This window comes from Vipera berus, assembly GCF_964194415.1.
Source record: "Vipera berus genome assembly, chromosome: 1".
Lineage (NCBI taxonomy): Eukaryota > Metazoa > Chordata > Lepidosauria > Squamata > Viperidae > Vipera > Vipera berus.
In genome coordinates this window covers 295,477,565-295,496,527 of record NC_138202.1, presented here as the reverse complement: position 1 = coordinate 295,496,527, position 18,963 = coordinate 295,477,565, and the positions used below count along the sequence as shown (strand labels likewise).

Genomic DNA, 18,963 nt, shown 5'->3' with positions numbered 1-18,963 from the left:
ATAATTTTTGAGCATCAATTCCAGCTATCTGCCAGCTATCCATCATGCTCAATGTCTATTCTTGGCAGAGATGTGAAAGATTTAAAACCATTATATCACAATAAAGAGGAAACCATCCTACTTCCTTTGTAGACTTGTGTAACACATAATTCTATTGTTGGAACTTTATTAAAAATGAGTTCACCAATGATAATGAAACATAATCATTCTTGCAAACAATATCAGGAATGTTCGCACACTGTGCCTAGCCTAACGTTTTCTAAAGGTGAATGATTTATCAAGAGATCCAGCACCAGATAACAAATAGGGGATATTCACCTCCTTTCTCACACCTTTGTGACTTCATTTCCTTGTTCTGTTATCTGGAAGCCAAAAGAGTCAGTCACATTAAAAGAAAATGTGGTTCGGACAAATCAGAAATTTAATCAAAGAAGCAATTTTGCTACTAATGTTGAGTATAAAAAATGTTTCAAATACTTTGCCTCAATTGTATTTTGTTGTACTGTTTTTCTGATCACCTGCTAATGTTTAGATTACTGTTTAATTTAAACAGAAAGTTCCAAAGTTTTATGAAATCTAATCTACCTTTCTAAGAATTCACAACTAAAAAGATGCCCACTTGGCATCCTATTGCACAAACTAAATTAACTTATAGGAACATTTGCTCAAAACTGGAATTGAACAATTGTTGACAGCCCTATAAAATAGGTGCTGAATGAAAAGTAGAATTATAATATCTCTTAACTTTTTATTAGTATCATCAGGAATGATTAGCAAAAATGTTTCTGTAATGAGTAGTACTGCAGCATTTAAAATCAAGCCTGAATTTCTTGTTGATTGAATCAACTATTTATATATCATTCTAAGTATTTATGGAGAAGGCTTCCTATATTGTATAGTATGACAGCTTGGGCTGTTTGATTTCAGTTGTTCAAATTTTGTAGTACTAGCCTCAATTCTTCACTTAAGGGGAAGAACATAAAGTGAAGAATATTCTATGTATTTTCTACTAATTTTTCATTAAAAGTAAGACAAGTCTCCGCTATATGCTGAATCCCACTCTCTGGCCAGCCAATCTCCACAAAGATGGAGCTGGAAAAGATAGAAAATGAGCAATTCAATAATGTAATCAATATAAATTGCGGGCTTTGATCAGTGGTGGGATTCAGCCAGTTCACACCACTTCGGAAGAACCGGTAGCTAACTTTTTGTTGCCCAGGTCCAGAATGGACTTCCAGAAGTGGCATCCACACAGAGAACCGGTTGTTCACAAATTGGAATCCCACCACTGGCTTGATCTATGAAAGGAAAAAGCAACTGAGTTAGAGTACTTGGACAATATATGAATACAAAATTCTGAAGAAACAGTAAACTTAGGACAAATATAAAAATTAATTATTTATAAAATGCAAACCTAAGTTACAGAACTGATCGCACAAATGCGATTACATCCAATATTTTTGTAAGCAAAGAGGTTACATTAATGGCTGTTAATTACAATAGCATAGAATTTTCACATTCAGCAGCTATATAGTTAGAAGATCAATTGTTAGAAATAAAGAAGTAAAATCACTGTATCATGCCTAGCAAGGAAAAGCTTTCTACGAAACCAGGGAGGAAATTACAGCTTATGGAATGTATGCAGCCTGACTCTACCCCTTTTGTAGCTCCCACAGATTGCCAGATCAGATTTGTTTTTTTGGCATGGGCCAAGATTTTGCCTATAAAATACAGCAGCTACCAGCTCTGACGCGGATCCACTTTCAAGGGAAGTTGCACATTTCTGCACTAAATCAAAATTTACTCAACTTTTGTTATGTAAGTCACAATTGGTTTGGTACATACCACATATTAAGCTAACTCATGGCAACTATATTAAGACTTAATGTGATGGACCGTTCTAATGAAGGAGACCTTGTCTTCCATTTTTAGATGGCTGAAAATACAAACCTGGTATCCAACTCCAGCCCAGGCAAAGCTGCTGATACTGTGTTGCTAGGTGTTGCTTGTGTTTTCTCTCTCTCTCTCTCTCTCTCTCTCACACACACACACACACACACTCACACACACTCACACACAGACCCCTAGCTTATGGAGAGGAAGCTATAGGTCAGGGGTGGGGAACCTTGGCTCTTTTATGACTTATGGACTTCAACTCCCAGAATTCCTGAGCCAGCATGGCTCTTGTACAAGTAGCCCTCAACTTATAATAGATCATTTAGTGACTGTTTGAAGTTACACCAAAAGTGAGTTATGACCGTTTTTCACACTTAACCAGTGTAGCATCGCCATAGTCATGTGATCACAATTCGGATGCATGGCAACTGTTTCATATTTATGACAATTTTTAGTGTCCTGGAGTCATGTGGTCTCCTTTTGCAACCTCTGACAAGCAAACTCAATGGGGAAGTCGGATTCACTTAACAATCTTCTTACTAACTTAATAACTGGAGCGATTCACTTAACAAATGTGGCAAGAAAATTCGTACAATGGGGTAAAACTCACTTAACCAATGTCTCACTTAGCAACAGAAATTTGGGGCTCAATTGTGGTCATAAGTTGACTATCTGTATTCCTAAACCTGTATTTTGAAAAGGATTAGTGAACAAAATTTCTCGGCACGCTTTACTTTGTGTGTTAATACTTGCATATGAAAAGCACAAGCTAAGGAAAACACAATTGGGTCCTCTCGCTTTACAAATCCCAGAATACAATCAGTTCCATTTTATATTCCCCCTTCCACATTTCCAGGTTCCTGTTGACACAATCAAATCAAATAGCCCTTTCCTTTCCACTTCCATCACAAGCAGAACTCTCCAATTGTTCATAGCCATAAAGTCCGTTAACTATGGACAGAAGCCAATTACTTTTGCAGCAAGGCAGATCTAATCTTCAAGAAAAAAGGACTCCTAAATAAAAAGCAGGCATAATTTGTTCCATAAAATCCAAGCCAATGCAAAACCCATATAATTGAGAAAGTACAAATATAACTAGAAAAACTTGTTGGCAAACATTAATGGTTGTATGTTAGGATAAATATTTATTTAAAAGAAGCCTTTAGGTGTTTGATTTACTGAATGCTCATCAGTGCAAGCTACAACTAGTGAAGTGTGCCAGCCTTGCCCTTCTGTCTTTCCAAGAAATCGGATCTTCTTTTCTCAAGTCTGATTCCTTAGCTGGTTGCTAAGTTCTTGCAATTCCATCATCAAATTCTTCATTGCTGCCACTTCTTCAGCGATGTCACTGGAAACTTCATCACTTACAGCATCTGCAAAATTTTGCTATACAAGAAAGTTGAAAGCAATTTTTTACAGGAAACCTTACTTTAAGTAAGGCACAAGATTTTAAAACATTCTAACCACAATCATTTCCATAACTTCAGTGATCTCATTTCTTTATGGCATCTAAACAAGATTATTCTCATTCCAAAGGCAGCATGCTCTGTGGGTGACAAATGAGGAACATCTCCCCATGCAATGTTAACCTGTTAGTTTTCCATCTGTAAGCCAAATGAAGAAGATTTTAACATTTGGGTCAAATTTCTATTAAAATAGAATTTGAATCAAATTTTAAATTTTAAAATTAGAAAAGAGCAGAACTCCATTGCAAGGCACAATGCGGCTAGCTTTCAAAACAGATTCTTGAGAGATTTCAGTGCAAAGCCTAGTGCAAGACCAGGGGTCTTCAAACTTGGCCCTTTTATGACTTGTGGACTTCAACTGCTGTCTGAGGAATTCTGGGAGTTGCAGTCCACAAGTCATAAAAGGGCCAAGTTTGAAGACCCCTGGGCAAGACAATCTTCTCGATACACTTTAGATAAATTTCAGGACTTTTGTTGCCTAGCTAGCTGTTCCATAAAGGAGTGTCAAAACTGCTTTCCAGGATTAAGGTCTCACATAGCTTTGAAATGCTTATCATGGGCTTTGCTATAAAAACAATAGCAAGGCCAGGGCAAACATTAACTTTCAAAATTACATTTATTCTCTACAGTTAATAAGATTTGTTCTACAGCAAATTCATAATTAGTTCACTCTTACTATCAATTACACCTTGCTGACAACTTTAGGAGAACTCTGAGGACCATACCAAAGGCACTGGAGGCGTGACATATAGCCCTGGGTTTACACATTTTTATAAAGTCCTTGTGTATGTAATCACTGTTTTTTTTTCAACTGTTCAGTAGCTAGGTTCTGAACACCGACAGAATGAAAGACAACATCTTTTAAAAATAACAGAACTGGGCATCAAAAGATCCATAATGGAAATGCTGGACAAGAATCTCTAGTAAACCTTATCAATCATAGTGAAGTATCTCATCCACTTGGGACCGAAGTGGATGAAAATCTGGCATTCTTTTGGATGAGTGGATAAAAAGGAACATGTGCAACAGAGAAGAGCAGAAACTATGACAAGCTTCAGGGGTGTCATTTCTCTTCTACTGTACTGTAACTTTAGACTGCAGGTCACCTGCATCTGCTGCTGATAAAATTTGAAAGCTAGGCAAGAATGAATGGGATGAATGAACTATGAGATGCCCAATGAACAAAGGTCGTATCTTTTGCAGTGGAAGCCAAATTCTATGAGTTAATCCTATGGCAACTAGTGATCATGCAGGTTCTGACTGACTATACTGAGGAAAGCTGAAGAAGAAGTCATGAGTTTTCCTATCTTATTTTGTGACTTTTCAATCAAAATCATACACAAGCCCAACCAAACGTCAGGGTGGACTGGGATTATGGGAAGGGGTTCTAGCTCTGAGAGCAGAGAGGTTCCTCTTGCCTTTTATCTTTCTGGTCTCAACAGGACAGTACTAGACAATTCTAGAGGTGCATAGGCCGGCTTTATTTCTTCTACTTTTATCCAAATAGATTTAATGATCTATTTTTGCTCCCTTCCATGCTTTTTTCTCATGGGAGACCACCGTAAGAGATATCCTAAGGGAGCAATGCCAGAGATTCTTCCATCTCCTGACTCTACTCTTCTCTTTATAACTGTTAACTACTGCATTTCTACTGTATCACTGGAAGCAAATGTCATAATGCAGGTGTCATTCAAAGTTGCTTTCTTAAAAAGTAATCTGTTCTTTAAAGATGTACAATAGAAAGGCATTTATACCTATTGAATCCAATACAGTTCTCACAACTAGTTTTTTTTTCTACAAATGGGGATACCTCCCCACCCCACCTTTAGTGTAAAGAAGGGGTAATACAGTTCCTCCCATCCTAATGCTTTCCAGATGTGCTGTAATGCAGCTCCAATTTCCTAGCCATCTAGTCAATTATTGGCCATCTGATTAGAAATCCTAGGATTCATATTCTTAAGGTATCTGGAGTGCAAGAGATTGAGGAAAGTTGAATTAACAAAACCAATAGCTCTTGAAAGAGTGTGTGTGTGTGTGTGTGTGTGTGTGTGTGTGTGTGTGTGTGTTCCAGAGAACCCTTTATGACATCCATCAGCCTTACCTTCGCTTTGGCTACTAAACCACGCAAGTTGAGTCGGGCAGAAGAGAGTATTGGCAAGGCTTCTTGGTAATTAGTTTTCATTTTGCTGCATTTCATTGCGACTGGAGTTTTAAAAGGCAAAACAAAGTTGGGTGAGTACCACAATAATAGCATGGTTATTATAAATGACTATTCAGCTCTCAGTTACTTCGATCTGGGGAGAAACAGCTTCCTAATTCATTAAAAGGATCCATATAAACATTAAACATAAGGCAACAGTCTCCAATTGTTATTACAAAAAGGAATTACTGTCACTACAGCAATAATGTTGTTCCCCCCAAAATATGTTGACTTTACATGTGGTCTAGAAGTATCACCAGAATGTAGAACTCTGTGATGTCATTTAACGTTGCAGCCTAAGTTGCTGGATTGCAAGAATTATTTGTTATATAGTATATCTTATTTAATAATGCATACAATTAGAATGCTTGCAAAGAAACATTGCAATGGTCCTATTCAGAATTCAGTCAGCTCTGTCCTCTTCTGTGATCGATCAGCCAATATTGATTGCTCTTCAAATGTGTTTCCCATCTTTTAACAAAATGTGCCAACTATCATGCCAGTTAATTCTTCTCTGTGGTTTGTAAATGATGCTATTTTGGTTACCTAAGTGTCAGCATCACAGTATTGGAATCTGCAAGCAAATGTTGCAGTGTGGAATACTCCATGTTATTCTTCCAGTCAGCCAGGTCCTCTTTCACAATACTTCATTGTCCTTCTCATCCCATGTTGGTTTTTACTCTTAGCTAGTTAAAGTGTACAATCAAATGTCAGGTGTGTTCAACACCCAAGATTATTTATATCTACCTCTGCTATGGTATAAAACTAATCTCCCTTCCTCCATCCACTGTAGCTCAATAGAGCTTGGAGGTGCACATTTCCGTGCTCTCTCTTCTAGGAGGTGTTTGGGATTTTTAATTGTTTGCTTTTTCCACACACCCATACAAATGCAGAATATGAAATAAGATGCAAACGATGTGCTTTCTTTCTATTTTCCATTTAATGAGGTAAAGTACATTTTTGATTCTTGCAGGACCTCTGGCATTCTGAATCAGGAAAGAGATTATTTTATTTTGTTCTCAATATTTCGCAGTTAGAAAGTCTGAAAATGATGGCAGCCAATTCTAAGCATCACTGGCTAACCAGTTTTTTTTATGGCTGCTCTATAATACATGCCATTTCATTCACTGTAGGGTAGCCCAATGTTTTGTGCTTTTGCATCCTTAATGTACATCATGGCTTCTGATGATTGGAAGTGTCATCAGAGGTATCTGTAAATCATGATGGCCACTTTTGTCTGCTTTATCAGGACACTCATGACTATCATGTGATATCATGGCATTAAATTTTACTTAAGGTCTTACAAATGAGAAGAGAAAACCAAATGTAATGCAATCATTTTCAGAATCAGATGGCCATTTAAACTTCTAGCTTGTGCCCTAGAAATACTAGAATTTTCTAAGTTCATTGTTATTTCCCCCTTTTTTAAAAAAAAGAGATTTAGAACTGGTGTTGAAACATGTATATGTCAAAATCTCTATGCTGTGATGTCAATTTCCCAACATTTAGTTCTGTGATCACACTAGATTTCAGTTTCTAAAACCTCAGCAAACTCTAGAAACTGTGAAGGGCCTAAGTGAAGAAAATGAAAAAAGTAAAAAATAAAGATATTCAATGCCTTGAATATTCAGTGAGCTAGAATAAATATATATTTTATCGCTCCCTCCCCACTGTATCTTCTGTTCCTAATAACAAGAGAGGACCCAGAACTGTACGGTTTTCTCAACTTTTTGAGGGTTGGAGTTACTTTTAATTTCAACCTTTCCATTATTGCTTACTTTCTGAAGTGGTAGAAGAAAAGCAAGCAAACCTGCCCTTGAATCAAGCACAACGTATGATGACTACCTGGAGAAAATAATACGGTTTTTATGGCAATATAACAAAAGGTTTAGCAGATCTGCTAAGCTTCCAAACATAACATGTTTGGAATTTTTTTTTTTACTTGAGATATATTTGCTATATCTCATTTCCTCTTCCCTCAACTATTTCCCTGGAAATTATATTCAGATGTATGGTCTGCTATATACACTGCTTGCTGTTTCGATAAAAAGAGCTTCAGAAATAGATAATCGGCTGCGACTTATCTCAACATTTTTATACACAACATACCGTGTGCAAGTTCTAGAGCATCTCTGGCTACTTTCTTAAAAGAGAAAGTATCTTTGTCCCAGTCTCCACATTGGATTTCACATTTGTATGCTTTGGTGAGATACTGCAATGCCTGCAATGACAAAGGTACTGTGAACTTAAAGGTAAAGTTGCTTTATGCGTACATGCAAATTCCCCCTCTCTAAAGCACACTGACTGGTAATACATTATTAGTTCCTCAGCTTTAAAGCAGCCTCTTTCTTTGCAGCTGTAACACAGATGTTTTAGCTGTTTTTGTCTCTCAAGTATGACAGACATATAAGTAGCATATGGTTAAGAGACAATTTTTAAGTTAAAAAAAATCTGTCTAGACAGATGCATGTGACCCACATTTTGCTAGGTCATTGTATTTAAATGCAAATGAAAGTAAAAAAGCACTTGTATTTTCATAATTAGAGTCATTGTGCACCTGAATAAGGTGCCTATTTTATTCTGAATTGATTTTGCAATTTGAAAAGAGCAATTTGGACTCTAAGGAGAAAGAAGTAGATATTCAAGAGAAAGATCCTAAAACTAAGCAGAAGCAAATGAAGAAAGTTGTTTTTGGTAAGATGGGCAACATATTAGATAGATAGATAGATAGATAGATAGATAGATAGATAGATAGATAGATAGATAGATAGATAGATAGATAGATAGATAGATAGATAGATAGATAGATAGATAGATAAGATAGACAGACAGACAGAGTCTAGCAATTTTCTAAATCCAAATTTTTAGTCTCTATGCTGAAATTTATTCAAATCCTTCTCTATAATGTTTCAATTTTGGCAACCTATTATACAATCACAGAATTTTGAATTTGATCATATCACTGCTGGTTTATGTCATTTTTCTCATAATTAATGGAACAGCATGCTTAGAAAGAAAGTGGGCAAAGAGGAGATCAGAAAAAGACAAATATCATGCAAGACACAGAAAGTGTGAACAGGGATAATTTTATCTTACTCTCAATATTAGACCTCCTACACATTCATCGAAGTTAAAGATGAGGAATTTCAGAACCAATAAAAGGAACTCAATTTTTATGCCTGGTGTTCAGGTGGTGTTAACGGATGACACAGATAGCAATGACTATTAATTTAATTTAATTTAATTTAATTTCATAATTCATAATTTATGAAAATGGGGTAGACAGAACAGACAGAAAGAAGGAAGAAAAAACATTGGAAAAAGGCTCTCATCTCTCCATAACTATCATGAAAACATGATAGCAACATGAACATGAGGTAGATGGAACTGGTTGTGCACAATAGATATTAAACTACGAACTGGTTATTAGTTTTTGTGCTGTTGTTATCTGGTTTGCATATTTTAAACTATAAAAATATGTACATTTTTCAGAACCTAGTTAAGTTCTTCTTGACTCCTGCTCATAGGGACGCTTAAAAATTCCTGTGGCTCCCCAGAAAATTCCTGAGAAGGAATTTTCCACTGTGAAATGACTTCATGTTCTTCATATTGGGAGTTCAGAATACCAGCTTGTTCAGTTTTAGCCTGGCAGTTCCCATCTGGAATGTGATTGCTGACATACCCAAATGAGTCTCTTACTTTATTTCTTTAGCCATATGAGCAGAGAACTATGGCTTGTATCTCTCCTAGCAAGCAGTTTCATAAGCCATGATGAAGTCACAATTTATGGCTTTGACTTGTTAAGAAAGAAACAAATCCCAGTTCATGCATACTGCTAAACATACCATGGTTGGAATATGTCAGCTGTATCTGCTGGCAAGTGGAAGCAACTGGGCAATGCGCACAAACAGCTTATTCCTTTCGAAATGTCACACAATGTGATAACTTAATGTAGCCAATGAATTCCATTTCCTGATGCTCTACATGCCATCAATATTTGAGAGATGGAGATGATGGCAATCAGGCTACAGGCATTGGAAAAGCAAACAGTGACACTATCTTGCATCAAAGCAAAACAGAACAAAATCAAACAAAACAAGAACTTAGTGTTATGATGTAAGCCACACAGCCATTTCACCCTTTCAATTGACACATTTTGATGCTGAACTAAATACAGAAACAGTCCAAGTGGCAAAAATAAACCAACCCTTCTTTAACAAAAATAGCTTGGTTCCAGATGCTTCCTGACTTAAGAAACATAAAATGACACGGCTTTGACTCTTGGGAAATGATTCCCTGAAATGGAGTTTGCAAATCACCACAGAGGATGACACTTCAGGGAGGATTAGGCAGGCTGGCATGGAACAGCCGCACGGTGTGATGCAGATGAGAAGAAAGAGTTATGTTACCAACATGAAGCTAGCTGACAGAAGGTTTGAATTCAGGTAAAAGATTCAGGATGAGTATAAACAAACACCCAACCGAGCTCACTATTTTGGTGACACAGAAGGCTTCCCCCCTTTTTGAATAATATCCTTATCAGCAATTCAGAATTTTTTGCAATTGGATCTAGGGAAAGATTCATGGAATCTTTGATATCTCATTGCAACCTGTTTGCAAGTCACTCAGATCATCTCTGAAAATAACAGTGAAGAACAATGTCTGTTCCTGTTTTATTACATGTTTTCAGTCATAGGTGCCTGAAGATATGGTCATGGAGGATTCTGAATGACCACTTACCTTTGAGGGGATAAGAAACTGATTTTAGAAAGCTATGTCTCTCAGAAAGAATGGAAATAGTCCAGAGAACGTATCTATTATAAAATATAGCTGCATGATTATTAATGGATATGGAAAATGAGATCAGATTATGGCAGTAAAATTGTGCCCTTTCTGGCTTTAATCCTTAAAACCTCTTGCAGTTTGGGACCAAGTTATCTGCAAAACCAATCCACCCCCACAGATCTATTGAAACCTTAAGAATCTCCGCTTGAGATCTTCATCCAGGCCATCTCATCAAAATATATAATGTGGTTGAGTCCTTCACACACTTTTAAAAATTATGATTTTAGGGCTGTAAATTTAATCTGCTTTTTAAAATCTGTCATTTAAAAAAAATGATATATTGAACAAGGGGAGGGAAAAGAATCTACAGCCCTCAAGCTCTTCTTTGTGGTCACCATGGCTGAAAACCGATGGAATTATATCTCGTTATGTTAATGAAGGAAGTAATGTGAAAATTGCAGCATGGGATCTGCAATAAGCTTAACTAGCTCTAAAAACATGTCTAGAACAAGGAAAAAGGCCACATTTGCATCCTTGTCCTGCCCACTGTGGCCCTTATGATCTTAAAGAATGTTAAGTATGCCTCTGACTATCAAATGCTGTTAAGCTCAGCTTTATAATTTGGTTATTATTTTTTCCTTAATGCTGTATGCTGCAGTGTATTCTTTTTATTTTATTTTGATGGATTCCATTGCTGTCAGTCCTATATGAATTATTCTTCATTTTCTATTGGTACAGGTGTTTCTCCTCCCTGTTCTATTGTAATGGAATCAGATAACTTAAGCAGTGTTTCTCAACCTTGGCCACTTTTAAGTGGTGTGGATTTCAACTCCCATAATTCCCCAGCCAGCGGCAGCACAATTCTGGGAGTTGAAGTCCACACCGCTTAGCAACCAAGGTTGAGAAACACTGATTTAAGGAGTTCTTTAATTTCCATAGTATTCTGAATGCTGCCAACATTACCTTACAGTCAGAGTTTAATGCTTCTTTTATATCAATATGGAGAGGGAGTAACAGCTCCTCCCACCAAAGAATTAAGGAAAAATTTGAATGTGTGCTATCAATTTGGAACTCAGGAAAATCAGATGTTCAAGGCTCAACTCCCCTTCTCAGGTGGTCTTTGAAAAAGAGAAAAGGGAAATTCAGATTTTGCTTTTGATGTTTTGTCTTTCATCCCAAGAAGAAAGAGGCTCTCTTCTCAGTCTAATTTCTGCCAAGTAAATAAAGCAGCCCAGCCCAGAGGAAAAGTTGGAGAATCATGAGAAAATAGTTACCGAGGAAAATGTGGAGCTAATTCAGATTATAATTTTCTCTATGTTACAGATTGATCTGAGCTGTTTGTCTGCATCCTTGTTCCTATCTGAATTTTGCGCATGTGTGGAGGTGTATTTCTGCCTGCAAAATTAGCAATTGAGTTAAGGACTGCAGGAGTAAAGATAATTTGTCACATTTCTCCATTGTCTTGAAAACCTATTTAGTTCCTTAACCTTAATATATGTAATAAAAAAAGTCTGACTTTACTGAATTAGCCCATCCATTCTGAGAGGTCTTTAACTTTAGAAATGCCCTGTCAGATTTAGTTCCTGCGAAAAAGAAGTGAGGATGTTTTCCTACTCTGCTCTGGTTTTCAAACCAAAACAAAGGGGCCTTGAACTTGTGTAAGGTGGATGATGGTAGCAAACCAAAAAGGCTCTCCCAAAGGGTAAGGAGAATGTGTAAGAAATGTAGATCTAGGAATCCCTTCGTGGACCCAATCAGGAGCCCATTCCACTACATCTCCAGGCAGTGGCGTAGCGTGGGTTGTCAGCACCCGGGGCAAGGCAAGTGCCGCACGCCTGGCACCCCCCCCTCCACAGTGGGCGGCGACCCGGCGGCTCGGATCGGATTCGCACAGCCAGCACTGCAGTGAGAGAGAGTGAGTGAGCCAGGCAGGGGCAGAGAGCTGCAAGTGCGAGCGCGCCCCCCCGCCCCCCCAGATGTTGCGCCCGGTGCGGCCAGCCCCCCCTGCACCCCCCACGCTACGCCACTGTCTCCAGGTACACATGCACTTGCAAAGAGACCACACTATTATAATAAAATATAATAGAATATTACTATGTGGTGGGTAGAAAGCTGTTGGTGATCTTACAGCACTGGCTAGTTATCCAGTTTCTTCAAATAAAATGCCCTGCTAGATATACCCTGATTTGATTGTAAGCAAAGCATTCACAATATAACATTCTTTAACAAGAGAGTACAGGTAGTCCTCGACCTACAACAGTTCATTTAGTGACCGTTTGAAATTACAGCACTGAAAAAAGTGACTTATGACCATTTTTTTTCCACACTTAGGATTGTTGCAGCATCCTCATGGTCACGTGATCAAAATTCAGACGCTTGACAACTGACTCATATTTATGACAGTTGCAGTGTCCCAGGGTCATGTATTCACCATTTGCGACCTTCTGACAAGCAAAGTCAATGGGGAGGCCAGATTCACTTAACAACCATGTTACTAACTTAACAGCTGCAGTGATTCACTTAACAGCTGTGGCAAGAAAGGGCGTAAAATGGGGCAAAACTTTTTTGTTATATATTAATAAAAAAGGGGGGAAAAGACTGTAAAATGGGGCAAAACACACTTAACAAATGTCTCACTTAGCAACATCAATTTTGGGCTCAATTGTGGTCGTAAGTCAAGGACTGCCTTATGTTCAGGAGAGGCGAGGATGTGAGAACATGCAAGTGTCCTCTTGCATGATTCAGTGTCAAATATTAGATGATTCTGGAGCTATGTGGAAAAGTCTGAGTTTGATTGATCAAGTCAGTTCTGATTCAGAAAAACTAAACAAAAAGATCCACCTCCCCACAATTAGACTACTAAATTTAAAGTCATCCTTTTTTCTATCTTAATACTATCTGCAGCCAGGACCACTTAAAAGCTATTCTTCAAAACTAAGTGAAGGACTGATAATCCTGGCCTGTATTCATGTCATTTTGGGATCTAATGACCAGTATCTATGAGAATTGAGGTTTCTGCACTTTTAAATATGATGCACTTATTATTTTTAAGAAGTTGTGTTATTCTCCTAGATATTTTAGCAAACCTACAGTTTCAGAGTCAAAAAAAAAAGGGGGGGGGTTGAGCGGTTCTCAAATTTTTAGCAGTTTTTATGAGTATATAGTGCAATTTTGAAATTTTGCACTGTATTACTAAGCTAGAGAACTGTTTATATTTGAGCTTGACAAGCTCTTTTTGGTCATCCTGAATTAGCAATAATATTAATTGATATTCTGTTGCTGGGATACTAGAACTCAACAGTTTAAAACAAGAAAGCTGAAGTCACATCAAGGAAACGATTAATCTTGTATTTTGTGTTCTGAAGTGAGAAACTGGAGATATTTATGTGAGAATTATGCAATCTGGAAAAAAAACTGAGAATGATGTAGCCAAAATAGATAGCCTCAGTGGAAAGCACATGATTTAGCCATTGGCAGTGGATAAAGATGCTACAACATTTGCTCAAAGAACAAATGTGCATATTTCAACTTTTTCACTATTTTTTCATCTTGCTTTATTCATTACAGCTTTAGAAAACCTAAATACAATAAAATATTTTCACAAATCAAGGGTGAACTCTTTTGTTGTTCCATATGGTGGGCCCCCAAGAATTCACAAAAAGGATTGACTTAATATACTGTACCTTGTCTGGGTCAATGATTTCATTCATATTTAGGAAAATATTGCCCAGTACAAAGTGATCATGAAACAATATTTTGACAATGTTGCAGTTCTGAAATTATACATCTGAACAAGGAGGGGGTTTTTTGGAATCAAAGGGTTGAAATAGGCCATTTAGTCCATCAAATTTCAATGCAAAAATAAAAATTAATTTACAAATAAAACACCTTACAAAAGCCTATTGAGCCTCTGACTGAACGTCTCTCACGAAGAAAACCCATTAGCCCATAAAATGAATGTTAATCAGTTATAGGAAAGATAGAACTATATCCCATTTTGTCTGTCAACTGTGCCAACAAAATGGATGACATCTCCTGCTGTTTGCACATATACCTAAATCTCCTCCAGATGGTTGGGAGATTTCTGGAGTTGATTTAGTGGATATTGGAGGATACAGTGGTCGGGTAGGGAGAGAACAATGGAAAAATTATTTTATCAGTAGAAGTTCACTTGTATTAACATTGGATACAGGCCACAAGTAGAAACGCTCCTTGTAGAGTATTTATTATTTCCTCTCTTACATGGGGACGTCTCTTCCAATGGCTACAGCAATACTGCTGTCTCAAACGTAGCCTAGGAATGCATTTAAAATGAGAGGGAAAGTGAAATTACAGAGAAAATATACCAAATTTCTAGATTAAGACTTGGTGCAAAAATGCCAGCTTTATTTATTTACTAGTTTACTACAGTTTGAAAGGGAAACCAATTGGAATAGTGGACAATTTTATTTTGCCTCTTTCAGATTGTAATTAACCCCATGTTTGCCTACAATCAAGGCAATACATTTGCATGATTGCCACCAGGAGATAAGAAATTACACAGGGAGAAAAAAAAACCTTTTTTATGTACTTCCCTGCCCCCACAAGAAAAGACAAAGGAAGTGCTGTATAAATATATGATTGTAAGGGAGACAATACAAGTGAAAAAAGAATTGAAAAAAATGTGCATAGTAAAACACATACAAACCTTGTCTTTTTCTTTTCCTGTTTAATCTCTTGGCCATCTCCCACACAGGATTCCTATGTCTGCCTAGCATTTCTAATGTTATTTATTATATTTCCTTTCCATTTTCTGCATTCTGCTAAGCACCTCGTTTTACTTTCACATGTCTGCTTCTCACTCATCTTTCTTATCTTTGTTCTTTTTTTCTACAGCTTCCTCAGTCCTCTCCATATATGGAGGAAGGATGTCTCACACACTCATCACGGAAAGGTACAGCTGCAGTACAATAGTTATGTGTCAGTAACGCTAAAGGATCAGACTGACCACATACAACAGCTTAATAAGTGATCCCATACTTGGGACTTTTATTCGCCTTATTCTAAACGGTAACAGTTTTAATAATTGGAAACATTCTCTTCCGCCAAAGACTGCTGCATGGAGATAATGATTCAGCTATTGAAATTCCAAAGGAAGACTGAAATGTATTAATCATTTTGCAGAAGACATATTGCTTAAAAATAATATTTTGGTAATGCCACAATGAAACATTAAAAAACTGGTGAGACCATTCCCTATGTCTAATAAAGCAGATCAGCTACTTTGTGATTAGCACGTCTTAAATGAATAAATACTATTTTAAGCAAGTCTGGAATCACAAGAAATAATTAAATTCATCTCTGCTTGAATGTGTATTTTTCATGCTAAGAGGGAAAAGTCTGTTATTTTATCTCAGTGTTCCCTTAATTATTTTTTTTCTTTTTATCAGTCTTTAAAATAAATAACCTTGCTAGTCAAATTGCCAAACCAGCTGGTAATGGAATGTAAAATTCAAGCAAAGGATATTTCATGAACCAATCATATTCTCACAAAGGATACATCAAAACCATAATATCAACATGAAAACACGTATCTGTTCTGGTAATAGAAGCATATTCTGTCATTAAAGTTTACCTTTTCTATGTCTTCATAGTTCTCATTCTGCCCATTTTCATAAAGCTTAGCATATAATCTCCAGATTTCTCCATCACCTGTCACTCGAGAAGTCACTCTACCGAAGAGAGCCTGCAGTTTTCCCTTTAATCCTTTGGCTGTCTCTCCATTTCGGTCAACTACTCCATCCATCACTGCTTTTACCAGAATCTTAAGTACCTTAAAGAGAAGGAAATTGTTAGTTATAGTTTGACTCCCACAAAGTTGAGTGGAATTTCCAAAATGTTTGCTAATACATGGTTCAACTGATCAGACCTGGAATTAATATCTTAAATGACTGGATTAATTTATTAAAATAGTAATCTATTTGAAGGTGGTACAAGATGTTATAATTGCATAACAGCATTACCTAATTATTTCCTCTGAAGATGTCTGATGAATACTATAACAAATATAATTATAAAACAAAGGAATGACCTCCTTAGCTGCTGTATTTAATAATATTTAAACATTGTTAAATATTTTCCAGGGATACTAACAATCAGTAACAGAAATCTGAATTCTATGTGTCTCTTTGAGGTAATATCAACATCACAGAAATATCAAACTATATGATAGCAGAATTGCTCCTCCCCTTGACTTTCCAACACATTACTGCAGAATTGTTTCTGCAATATTAACATCCCACATCCCCACACAAACATACTTTTGCCATTGCACTAGAAAAGGCAAAAACATTATGGAAGATGGAATGCTATCTACCCATTAGATCAGGGGTGTCAAACTGCCGGCCCGAAGACCGGTTGCATCATGCATTATGCGGAGGCCACACTCACCCCAGCTCCGGCAATGCAAAAAAAAAAAGTCACAATACATCCCAACAAGTCACATGATGCGGCAAGTTTGACACCCATGCACTAGATGAATGGGGGTGCGAGAACCAAGTACTGGCTTGACTGACTTCCATCCCCTCCAATACCTATACTGTCTAAAGCAGGGGTAGGCAACCTCGGCTCTTTTATGACTCATGGACTTCAGGAATTTTGGGAGTTGAAGTCCATGAGTCATAAAAGAGCCGAGGTTGCCTACCACTGGTCTAAAGGAATTAGTCTCTCTCTCTCTCTCTCTCTCTCTCTCTCTCTCTCTCTCTCTCTCTCTCTCTCTCTCTCACACACACACACACACACACACACACACACACACACACACACACAAAGAGGCTGCTGTAAAAAACATGCACTTCACATCTGGTTACTCAGGAGCCACTGCATTGGCTTGCCTCTCCAGGGGCTCTTGACAGAGAGGGAAAGTGCATGATGATACAAAGTTAGAAGCCGAGGACATTATGTGCATTTGAGTTGACAGCTCAGAGGAATTCCTGGGTAAATACACTGTTAATTTTCAGGCCACAGGCTTAAAGGCTCTCCAAAGAAGGCAAATGCTGAAAAAAGTAAAAGGAAAGTACAAGAAAAAAAGAAATGTTGCAACTGAGGTAGTTAGTGGAGTTCATAAGTATATGTGTTTTCTGAGGAAAGCAAAGCTAAACTGGGTAAGGCTGCTACTTCTAAAACAAGCAACCTAAGATACTTAACACGCTTTAAGTTATTATTCTTTGTAATGAATCCTATTATTTAAAATTAGACATGTGAATAAAAAAGATGGGCATCCCACCTGGACATCTTTATACTTTTCTTGTAAGTCCATAAGCCTGTGATAAGCTTTAATGGCTTCCGAAAATTCTCCAATATCTGTACTGGTTAGAATGTAATTTTCCCAAATCTGCCAATGCTCATAATTACATTTGAGAGCTTCTTGAAGAGTCCGAAATGCTTTAATTCTGGTTTAAAAAGAAAAAAATATATCTAGCATTAATTATAAAATGGGCACACTTTGTTTTTCCATTAAAAGCTACCCCATTTGCTTGCTAAGAATCTTTTCATTTTCTTGTCATAGTAAAAAGAAAAGAGGTGAAATAAACTCCTGCCTTTGCCACAAAACCGTCATTAACTGGGAGGGGGGCTTTTATATATAATTTTATATATAATCAGAGTGAGTCACGTGGTCTTTGGCATCTGAAAATCTGGACCTGAAGCCAATGAACCTTTATTTTAACAACTGAGTTGAGTTTAAGTTTAAGTTTAAGTTTAAGTTTTATTGCATTTTTATACCGCCCTTCTCCCGAAGGACTCAGGGCGGTGAACAGGGCATATAAATAGAAATACAAAAGTTAAAAAAGGATTAAATTATTGCCCAATTAAAACAATCAAAATATAAAAAACATTAAAACCCTAACATTCCCCCATCAGGCCAGGCCAGCTTGTTCGAATAGATGGGTCTTTAACCCGCGCCGGAAGGAGCGAAGATCCGGTGCCATCCGGAGCTCAACCGGCAGTTGATTCCATAAAGCCGGGGCGCCCACAGAGAAGTATCAGATGCTCTCCAGTCATATTGCCAGGGTGCCTCCGATCAAAGAATGTCGACTGGTGGCCCCCAGGGGGAGGGCGTTCTCTGTGGGCGCGCCAGACCTGTGGAACCGCTTGCCGGTTGAGCTCCGGATGGCCCCCGACCTTCGCTCCTTCCGGCGGGATCTAAAAACCTACTTATTTGAGCAATCCGGCCTGGTTTGATGGGTTTGGGGTTGGGTTTTTAACATGGTTTTAATTACTGTATATATCGGGCATAATTATTTAATTGTTTTTTAACTTTTGTACTTTGTTTTTAAATATTTATTGCCCTGTACACCGCCCTGAGTCCTTCGGGAGAAGGGCGGTATAAAAATTTAATAAATGTAATATAAATATAAATATATTCTCAACAGCTATCGCAACCGGTTTGGTTTGAGCAAATAGAGGCATCTTCTTTAGGCTATTTCTATACTAACATTGAAAATTGCTGAAAAGGACATTTGTTTCAAGAGGACACTTGAGCATCTTGGAATCTCTTTGCATCTATTTTCTGTTCCTTGCAATCTCTGAGGCAACTGCATCTTTCAGTCTGCTTATTCCATAAATGTGTCTAAAGAC

The 18,963-nt window shown here is 37.4% G+C and overlaps 1 protein-coding gene across 2 annotated transcripts in view; it reads right to left on the bottom strand.

The window, feature by feature from the left end:
• Positions 1-3,018: 3,018 nt before the first annotated feature.
• TTC27 (tetratricopeptide repeat domain 27) overlaps positions 3,019-18,963 on the bottom strand; it is a 92,027-nt gene continuing 76,082 nt past the window's right edge. For both annotated transcript variants that reach the window (XM_081314226.1, XM_081314227.1), the window contains 5 exons: positions 17,612-17,777; positions 15,962-16,159; positions 7,672-7,783; positions 5,464-5,564; positions 3,019-3,282 (listed from right to left, as the gene is read on the bottom strand). In XM_081314226.1, coding sequence (XP_081170352.1) covers positions 3,160-3,282; positions 5,464-5,564; positions 7,672-7,783; positions 15,962-16,159; positions 17,612-17,777 — 700 coding nt within the window. In that variant the 3' untranslated portion in view covers positions 3,019-3,159. The remainder of the gene's footprint in view (positions 3,283-5,463; positions 5,565-7,671; positions 7,784-15,961; positions 16,160-17,611; positions 17,778-18,963) is intronic.